This window comes from Triticum urartu, chromosome 6, assembly GCF_003073215.2.
Source record: "Triticum urartu cultivar G1812 chromosome 6, Tu2.1, whole genome shotgun sequence".
Taxonomy (NCBI): Eukaryota; Viridiplantae; Streptophyta; class Magnoliopsida; order Poales; family Poaceae; genus Triticum; species Triticum urartu.
In genome coordinates, this window is record NC_053027.1 from 28,868,099 (window position 1) to 28,878,623 (window position 10,525).

Consider the following 10,525-nt stretch of genomic DNA (forward strand, 5'->3'; position numbering starts at 1 on the left):
TCGCTCGGCCGGCGCACCCGCAGCGCCGGCATCATCATCAACTAGGGTGGCAGGCGCGCCCCCTCCTCGGCTCCTCTACGCTACGTCAAGCCAAAGACAGAGCCGGGGCTCCCCGTCGTGAAGACGGAGCCCGAGCTCTCCGGCGGCGTCAAGGAGGAGGAGCTCGACAACGCGGCGGCCCTGAAGTGGGCGCGCGATGACTGGGCACAGACGGAGCTGTAGCGCCAGCGCCTCGCCTTTGAGAGCTTCGAAGCTCGGCGCCGTGGCCGAGACGAGGGAGGCGTGGTCGTCCTCAACGAGAGCGATGACGAGGACGCGCCGCCGCCAGCGGTCCGTCATGGAGACGTCGGGCAAGGGTCCAGCAGGGGCGGCCGCGCCATCAAGAAGGAGAAGGCCGCCGCCGCTGCCGACGACGGCGGCGACGTAGGCGACTTCGCCGCACTCAGCGACTTCTTCGCCCCGTAGTTAGTTTTTCTTTAAATATAACTTATCTAACGCCGAACATGTCCAATATTTATGTCAAGTTTGTCGAATTTAGCCAAACTTTGCTGAATTTGGTTTTTTTTCAAAATAGAAAATCGCGTCTGGGGGCCGACCCTAGAGCGAGCGGCTGGGAACCCGCTCGCCCCGCGCCGATTTTTGCGCTGGCTTGCCTAAGGGGCACGTAAAATCGTCGCCTGGGAGGCCAACGGCTGGAGATGCTCTTACTACCTTCTTTTTAGGTTGGTGTAACTTACTAGCTAGTTTTTTTTTAAGAAGAGAGGAAAAGAATGAAATGTGTGCCACCGGGCCTCTGTGTGGTGTCGTATAGGCGAGCCTGCATGTGGAGCGGCCTGTCTAGGATAGATCATCAACTTGTTTGGCCGCGTATAGTAATATTATTAGCGAAATTAAGAGTAGAGCTTTAATGTTCAATTGTACATTCACTTATGAAGGTAGAGTTGTGAAACATTGATGCAGATAGATTAGCTAAGTTTTCTTATTCTTTTGATCAGGGACGATCCCATTTGCATCCCATCCCGTGTGGATTTTGAACAATAAAACTTGGTGTTACCTCAAAAAAAACTTGTTTTGGGCGTGTGTCCGTGAGAGCAATTAATTAAGGAGCCTCCTTCAGGATCCTCCTAACAATCATTTGGGGTGGGCTGAGAGCGCGACACTCAGCCGCCGCCATGTTTCGCGCTTTGGGTGCTCTCTTTAGATTTTATTTTATATTTTTTTCGCACGCATTTTCAGTTTTTAGATGGTTTTCTCGACTTTCCACCGGTCTTTCTTAGCTTTTTGACAAAAAAAATTGTTCCCACAAAACGTGTTTCTTTTTTTTTCCTTTCACAAAGAAAACACGTTTTGTTTTTGCTTCCACAAGAGGCAAGATTTTTTTTCCAAAAAAAAGGAAAAACTCTCAAGTTGCAACAAGTGACATGTGCACCACTTGTCGCAACTAGAAAGTACTCCTAAATTAGTGATTTCGGATGTCCGTCACCTTGTTATTGCAGCGTCCTTTATTATTGCAGCACCCTCAAAAAATTTACTACCGTGATGGAGGACGGGGTGGCTACTCTCCACCTACTTTCTGAAAGAAAAATGCCCCAGAGGTTATTATGAAGTTCGGTTTGATACGACAACTCTGCTAAAGTTGTTCTTATATGATAATATACTCCCTCTGTAAAGAAATATAAGAGCATTTAGGGTATTTCTAACCGATCCCTAAAAGGCCATAAGGGAGTACATACATACATATGGAGGGCCGTTTCGTTTATATAAATGTCGTACATACAGGTCGGTGAAGAAGTTTGAAGAGGTCTACTTCCAGAGCATCAGCCAGCCTAACCACGCGCGTCCACCGAAGGACGGCGCTGGACTAGAGCTCGTGAAGAAAACGCTCGAGCTGATCGACGCTCCAGTTTGGGAACCTGGCTGACTGAATGCCTCCAACAACGTGACTGATGCGCCATGCATGTTGCATGAGATAAGGCTGACCAGATCAGCTCCACAAGAACATCTAACCTATAACGATAGTCCAACATGAATCCCTTTTTATCTAACTTCACTGACGGCTTCATCATCGCCCGTGTCGGCTTTGATCCGAGCCCTCTGAGAGGTTAGCAGATGATGTACCCGTTGCTTCAGCTGGGAAAAAAAGGAGACATATACAACATATTAGCCCCGGACACGGTCATGACTTTCACAATCTCATAAAGAGGCGGATAACCGTCCGACCGATAAGACGATTCATGACTAGCGAGGCAGCCATGAGTTTTGCTGACCTCTTGTGTTCCGGTTTGGCTCTGCACGGACACCCGGATGGCGTCTTCCGGTCCAAACTCTCTGTATCTCCTTAATTCATCGTCGACGCCATCATCAGCGGCATTGTCGAACCTGGAGGGCGTGGCCCTGTCCAGAAGATCACATTTGGACACGACGTCGATCCAAAGACGGTCGCCAAACCGCTCCTTTATATGCTTGTACGTGATGTACTGCAAAGGAGGAACAAGTTGTGTTTAGTACAACCAATCAAGTGGGAGAATGCAAAACCAATGGGCTGACCGGCTGACTACGTCATCTGTTTGGTATTGGGAGGCTAGAACCTATAAGTGACAAAGAAAATAAAAATGGAGAGGTAAATAAAAGATGCACCTGATCAGCCACCTTAGTCCCACAGTCTTCAGATAAATCATGGACATACAGAACAGCAATTGGCATGTAAGAAAGGACAGCCAGTGTCAATCTCTCTATGTTATTCCGGTCATCTGTCAACCACAAAATTCGGAATAGATCAAAAGGGATGTGATAAAGGAAATGCCAGAATAATACAGGTGCACAGAACATGGAATTTTTGTTAAAGTACGGAGCGGAGAACATATAAGCACCCAGGATATAGACGTTTGGAAAAAAATTACTAATTCAATATGAACTAAAAAATTCTGAAAATATTTTTGAAATAAACTTGACGATCCATTGTAATCGTAAAAAAAATCCACGAAAGAAAAACCCCCCGTTGCCTTCAGGGCAAATAAACTTGACTTTTTCTTTTAAAAAATCCCATATCGGGTGTATATACACACGGGAACCAAAGGGCATTTCCCAACCAAGAAAGGCTTATATAGTGTTGGCAAATGTCACTGTTACTTACTAGAGAACATTTTGTTATGGATGTACATTCTACGGGAAACTGCTGCAAACTTTATGTAAAAAGGGAATCACATATTCAGTATTGGGGGGGGGGGGGGGGGGGGGGGAGGGGATCACATTGTATTCACATCATATTCAATAAGGGAAGTCTGACTGACCATCATGTCTTGTGAGAAGCCCCGGAGTGTCAGTAACCTACAAATATTTTGGTTGTTCAGTGGCGTCAGGTCTAGATGGGAAGGAGGAAATAAGCATTTTGTCTGAAGAGTAGAGAAAATAGAAATGCATGTGTTTGAACCTGAAAACGTTCATGATTGGATACTATATGACCCATTAGAATCCCTCTTGTTGTGAAAGGGTAGCTGCAGACCTGCAGAAAGGTGAGGTAGAATAAGAAAACAGAAACACAAAATTATAGAAATAAAGAAAGGAGAGTAGAATGAGGCTACAAGGTACACACTCAGTTAGGCTAAGGCCAGACAAAGAACTTGTCAACATGGGTTAAAAGTAAATTAAAACATTTGTGCTTTGATATTAATCAAAAACAAGAAGCCTTAGTGCTATACAATGGAGGAACTATTAGAAAAAAGCAGCATTAATACTGAATAAGACAAGAGTACTAAGAATTGCCATCTTCAAAGAATTGTAAATGAGCACAGTTGTTTAGAATCTTAATTACTACTCCCCCCATCCCATAATATAAGAGCATTTTTGACACCACACTAGTGTAAAAAACGCTCTTATATTATGGGACGGAGGGAGTAACCAGTAATACATGAATTATCAGGAAGCTATGTCTACCACCAAACTACACTACAGATAAATTAAGCAATAAGCATTATTCACTGCTTAGAAATATGCTCACCTCTGGTTTTCCAGTGGATAATATTCGAACTAATGATGACTTCCCCACATTGGGTGATCCAACAAGACAAAGTGTCGGTATATGTGGATCAACAACTGGCATAGAACGCAAAGCCTGTAATAGTTTACTGATCAGTCAGTGCTAATAACATAATAAGTGAAATAGAAATCTTAGAAGCCTATATAAGTGTGAAAAAATAAATTATGAGACACCATAATAATTTTCTTGGTTTTTCGCACACAACAATCCCCAATGACAAAGTAAGGAATATTACCTTTGCAACGTTTATTAAATCCTCAATTGCATTTTGACCACGCTGGAAAACTTCCTCAAGTTCCTTCCGGCCCTAAAAAAATATTAGATGCAACCAAAGAACTCATCAAGCAGAGAAAGAAGTGTAAATAAACTGATTATACATTTGAACAAAAAACAAAAGATAGTAGGGTCTAGGAAGACACTTATTTATATGTGCTTAAACTTGAACAAACCTCAGTGAGTCGCTCCTCTGCTTCACGCTTCGTCAAAGACTGTCAATATCAAATGTAGATCGTGAATCAAATTTACAAAATTTATGCTACTATTTTGTTGAAAGAGAAGAAGCTCGCAACAGTTAGGGTTTGGCTATCTAGGCTTAGTAAGTGAACAACAATGAATAGCATACTAAAAGGCTGTTGAATTGTCCTCGTTCCCATAGTGGACGACCAAAGTACCTTACCGAGCATGTCGGTGCATATACGGTGTGATAATTTTCCCTACATTATGTGCTCATTGTAATCATTTCCTATCAGAATGCCAATCTAACTTTGAAACATAAATGACTTTATGTGTCATCAATGGTTATAGTTACTAGTTCCAAATGTGTTTGTAAGACACTTGTCAAATGCTTAGTAAAAACAATACATGAATAGTTGCAATGGTACAATATTGATACAGGTGGGAATGAAGTTAACAGAGCATATGGGTGTGACCAGTTTGGAGGCAGATGGTCTGATTCTGTCCTTTTTGTAATGTTCGTGTCGCATTGAATTTCTATTCACTCACTCTTTTACCCTATTGTATTTGTTCTTTAGGCTGTTGTACTTGGATACTTCATTATGTGATTACTGAATTTTGGTGGTGCTTTTTCTCAACATGCCGTTTCCTTTTCTTTGAGTTATTAAAGACAGGATAATGTTTGGTTTCAACAAATGAAGATGGGATTGCCCCACAAGGTCTGCATCTACGCTAACCTTAGCACAGACAGAAGCATGTTGCTTCCCGACAGAAGTTATCTTTTTCCTAAGAGCATCCACTCGCCCTAGTACCTGTCATAGCACTACCAATAAAATCACAATAACTCTAGAAGTAAAATGAAGAACTTTCATGACAAATACAATTGAAAGAATTAGCAACACTGCTAGTTTTGACATTTGTTCTGTAATCATTAGTCCAGTGCTTATACTCAGAACCGGGAGGGGCAACTTACATAAGAACTGTACCTTTTCATAATATCCCTCCCCAAAGGTCAACTCAATGAGAGATCTCTCATAAGGATGTAAATCTCTCCTTCTAGGGAAGTTCTCTGTATAAGTTCTCAGTGGCACCGAAAGTTCCTAAAAAACAAAACAGCTCTCAGTAACCAAGTTGAACTATTTGCATTGGCAGTGCAACAACATAGAGGACTTACCTTCATTAAGGCATCAAGTTGTTTTGCACCTTTGTTTCTTTCACGCTTGGCTATGTTTTGTATACCTACAGAATATATGGATCTTAAAACAAAATAGGTGACCCAGAACTGTATGTGAAATGTCATAGTAGCTACAAGGAAAAAAATGCTAAAATATATGTTAAATTGAAGAATACCCTTTGTGGGTGGCACATTTCTTGATTTTCTTTGTGCTGACATAAGTATATCAGTTGCAGGCATCACCATAGGTATTCTTTGAAATGCACCAACCATTTCACGCTTTTGCACAAGATCTCCCTGAATGAATATATAATAGCAAACAAAAGAAACTTATGATGCATCTGATAGTAAATATACAGTGCTAATGGAAGTAACTTTTGCCTAGTATATGTCTTCGTGCTGAAATTTCATATAACATTAAAAAATGCACCAAGTACATGTCAGCTCTTGAGGTGCCAAGAATTAATTAGGCCTGAAGCAGAGAAACTCAGTTTCACAGCACTTGAGGTTTATATATATATTACACTATTAACCAGCTCCTTGTTATTTAGCACTGGTCAAGTATACTACAGCTGCAGCATCACGGTTCTTGTAGATTATGCAGCTTCGATATGCTTACGAACAACCCCTGTGACACCCACAAAGTAAGCCCAGCTACACTCCTATCATATAACCACTAAGCACAGCAGAAACTCTGGCTATAAAGAAAATTCAAGTGAAAATGCAAAAAACTAGACAATACACATGAGATTATTTTTTAATACATTATACAGAGAAACAGGATCTTAAGACTTTTGAGGAAGCTAAATATGAATGTAGGTGCACATACAAGAATCAGATCGGTCAGGTGAGAGAAGTTAGAGGAACAAATTGACACCAACAAAATATGGTCTCAAAATAAAAATAACACACAGGAATCTTGGCAATCAAGAATATGCTAAAATTTTGGTTCAAAATGATGACTACCAAAATGTGAAATAAAAATAAGGAAACAACAGGTAAGCACACTATACAAGTACTTTTTTCATGACAGCAATGCATGCGACAATAAATCTCTGAATATGGAACACGACATAAATTTCAAAAAGACATGCTCGGCGAAGGGTTTGAAGAAATGTACATTTGATCCATCTGTTAACTCTACATGTGGTCTGTCATCTACAGAAACACTGCATGTTGCAGAATGGACCCAACGACCCAAGTAGACTGTAGAAGCCCCTCGTTCCAAGAGTTGACAAAAAAACCTGAGTTCCAAGTACCAAAGATGAAGACATATTCAAAATAGCATAACGAAATGAATAGTTTAAAGATAAATATAGCTGCATCAACAGAGTCCATATTCTGAAAGTATATTCAGACTGGAGAAGCTTAATAGGTTATCAATCTTCATTGTCATCTAACACTTGACATACAATTACAATCTAGAATAAAACAGGAAGAGCTACTTGGATTGGATGGTTAAAGAAGATCTTTGCGGTCACATATCAGTAAAAACAAGACATAAACCATTTTTTTGCCTTTGGCTCATTTCTGATGGTGTTGTTTTTCAGTCCACTGTAACTACGATTTGATTATGTGCACACACAAGCAAAGGGAATTACCACACAAAAAAACTGACAACAAAGGGTTGGAATAAAACAGAAAAATAATATTATTAGGGGGAGAACAGCATGCTATATACTCCTCCGTTCCTAAATATAAGTCTTTTTAGATATTTCAATATGGACTACATACGAAGCAAAATGAGTGAATCTACACTCTAAAATGTGTCTATATACATCTGTATGTAATTCATATTGAAATCTCTAGAAAGACTTATATTTAGGAACGGAGGTAGTATATTAGTTATACTGTCGAATTTCAAAGATTTAGCCCAAGACCATTTCTTAAAATTCAAGACCAGGAGATTATTCTATATTTGAATTCCTGTGATATGCTTAGTGGTTGTTTCAGCATATGATTGTCAATAGTTGTAAAATTCTATATTTAGCTAATTACCATGGATAAAAAGAATAAATGATTTACAATGGCACGGCCTATCAAAATAAATATGATATGCTTAGTGGTTATTTCAGAGTAACAAAACAACAGAAAATATCACATAAATATGAATTCCAGAGGTAACACATGTAGAAGAAAAGAATGTGTGCAATAAACACAGGAAATACACAAACCAAATAGTTTGAATCGACCTAAATAGGGGGAGATTTTTTTTCGACCCAGGTCTGCATGTGATTTATGGAATAAGGTGCACAATTGTTTTTTTACTATGCAAATGCAACTATCGAATAAAACGCACAGATGTAATTTGTGAGCAGAAGTTTTGTATTCTCTCAAAAGGGGGTTCGTTAGTACATCTAAAAAACAGCGATACAGCGTGTCTACCGTATTCGATACAGATCCGTTCCCAACGTCCCGATATGTATCAATGCCAGTATCGGTGAATATAGGCAATAAAATGAATGCAGATACGTTCCCTGATACTTCCTTGATACGGTCCAGCCCAGTCAAAACTCAGTAAGGAGCATATGTTAACCCTGGCCTACCCCAATCCCTGTGTACAGACTCCAACTCCCGAACCTCTTCCTCCCTTTCATACTCAATCTTGGCAGCTCACGGCAAACCAGCGACAAGATGGTGGTGGGCTTCTCACCTCCTCCCCCTCTCAGGCTCCAGTAGCATCTCATCAATGGCAAGATGGCATTTTGCTCCTCGCATCCTCCCCACCTCAGTCTCTCAGTATCCAGCAGCAGGCCAGCAGGTGGTGGAGTGCTCCTCTGCTCCTCCCCCTCAGGCTCCAGTACTGCCGCCGGCAAGCTTGCAGACTGCTCCAGCAGTCCTGCTGCAATGCTCCTCATTCCTCCTCACCTCCTCCCTCGTCCCTGACTTCCCCTAACGGCAGCAAGCAGCAGCAGCGTCCGGTGGTGGTGGGCTCAGGGCTCCTGAAGCAGCTCGCCGGCAGCAACAGCACCAACGCATGATATGATTTCTGCTCTGGTGCTTCCCCTCCTCCTTCTCCCTCTCCAGTAGAGTAGCTCCCTCTGGTCCTGTAGCTCAGCCAATATTGAACATTTTATGTTTGCTAACCTGCTGCTGATTTTTGGCTCTTGGTTATTGGCTTTAGTTGGAAATCATGAATACTCAACCAATATCAAGATTTAACAATGAAGCCTAACACGAAAACACCGTTGGCTAGTCTAGCAAAAGGGGGCTCAATTTACTGGTAATTTCGCTTTTGTATAACCTCATCTCATAGCCCAAGCAGTCATTTTTATTCCCCCAAACTACAGAAGAAGGCGCCTCCAGTCCCAAGTCGAAGCAATGAATGGGACGGCGGAAATCTAGCTCAGGGGACACGCACGCGTACCGCTCCAGAGAGAAGGCGTGCGGAGAATCGGGGGCTGACCTATGAGCCGTGGCGGACGGGCGGGCGGAGAGTAGTGGAGAAGACGGGGGCAGGGCGCGCTTGTAGAGCATGACGGCGGCCGCCACCCCCGACGACAGCGCCGGAGAGGCTCGCGCTCCCCGCAGCGCAGGGCCGGCCGCCGCGCCGGAGGGCAGCCAGGCCATGGCTACGCACGCGCACGGCTCCCTGAGCGGGGGAATGGATTGGTGCGGCGGCTGAACGAAGAATTTTCCTTTTTTTTTTGGAGGATGAGGGGAGCCTGGACGAAGAGAGAGGAGAGAAGATGCCTGTGGGTTCTAGGTTTCCTTGGCGATAATTTGATAGTGGGCCTGGCCCAACCACGTAATCCAAAACAGCGCCCAAAAGCCAGATCCTATTTGACGCCGGCAGGCGTCAAAAGGATGAGTCTTCGCTGAACCTCGGCGCCGGACGCCGCATTTTGGGCTGGCCCACGGTCGCTCAGCTTCTTCTTCTTCTTTTCTATTCTAATCTATTTCTGTTTCCGTTTCTATTTATTTTCTATTCCTTTTATTAGCCCTTTTTTTATTTAGCTGTTACTCATAAGTTAGCGCTGCGTTTTATCCAGCCATAGTAGCCACCTCGACTGTCTGCTGTCGGTGCATTGTAGCGTGAGGTCTTTATTTCGGCTCCACGCGCCTGGATTTTTTTTTTTTGTGAAATTTTACATCAGACGCCTTCGAATGGGTCGGCCCATTTGTGGCCATTCAGCGAAAGCTTAACTATTGAAGGCATGCGGGCCAATAGGAGCTCTCAGACGCAGCGACTATATCTCGCATTCAGCGACACGATAGAAACTTCGCTAGAGCATCTACAGTAGTTGGGCCAGCCCATCCGTGCACATTAAAAGAAAAAAGAAAATGAAGAGGGGGTGAACGCAAGCGTGTCTCCAGGGAGATTGAAGGCGCTGCTAACCACTCCACCTGCTTTCCTTTAGGACGTGTTTGGTTGCCGTCGGTTACAGTACCTGCATTCTATATCCTTCTCCACTCAGTCTGGCTCTTGAAAAACAGTCTCATATGCAACATCTGCAAGTTGTTTGGTTGTCTGCATATGGACTGTCTGCATTAGTGGATCAACTTTGGCATATTGTTTGGTTGCCTGCATTGTCTCGACGCATACAACTACACGCTGTTTGGTTGCCCGCATGGGGTATAATTAAGAGCTAGCACTTGCACTTAGCACATAGGGTTAAAGAGCTAGTAGAGGAAGGGAGAGAAGAAAGCCAGTGTGCGCCGGACCATGGCGACTGTGGTGGATAGTGGCCAAGGCGCCGTGTCCAACATGACGAGCATGGAGTCATGGATGAGCGACCCCGTCGGCGGCACGGCGAGCGACACCGTCAGCGAACTAGTTGTTGTGCTCGCACAAAGACAGTCAGCAGAGGAGGAGAATGCAGTGCCGTGCCATGGTATTGTCAGTGCAGTGGACGAGAGAG

General features: G+C 43.2%; 1 protein-coding gene across 1 annotated transcript; it reads right to left on the reverse strand.

Moving 5' to 3' along the window:
• Positions 1-1,626: 1,626 nt before the first annotated feature.
• On the reverse strand, positions 1,627-9,347 carry LOC125513384 (GTP-binding protein 4). Its single transcript, XM_048678491.1, has 14 exons — positions 9,070-9,347; positions 6,784-6,907; positions 5,840-5,960; positions 5,664-5,728; positions 5,476-5,589; positions 5,227-5,301; positions 4,486-4,524; positions 4,272-4,343; positions 3,998-4,111; positions 3,431-3,502; positions 3,291-3,327; positions 2,638-2,750; positions 2,268-2,477; positions 1,627-2,130 (listed from the first exon to the last, which is right to left on the reverse strand). The coding sequence occupies exons 1-14, from the start codon at positions 9,231-9,233 to the stop codon at positions 2,038-2,040; spliced, it is 1,413 nt and encodes a 470-aa protein (XP_048534448.1). The 5' UTR covers positions 9,234-9,347; the 3' UTR covers positions 1,627-2,037.
• Positions 9,348-10,525: the final 1,178 nt, after the last annotated feature.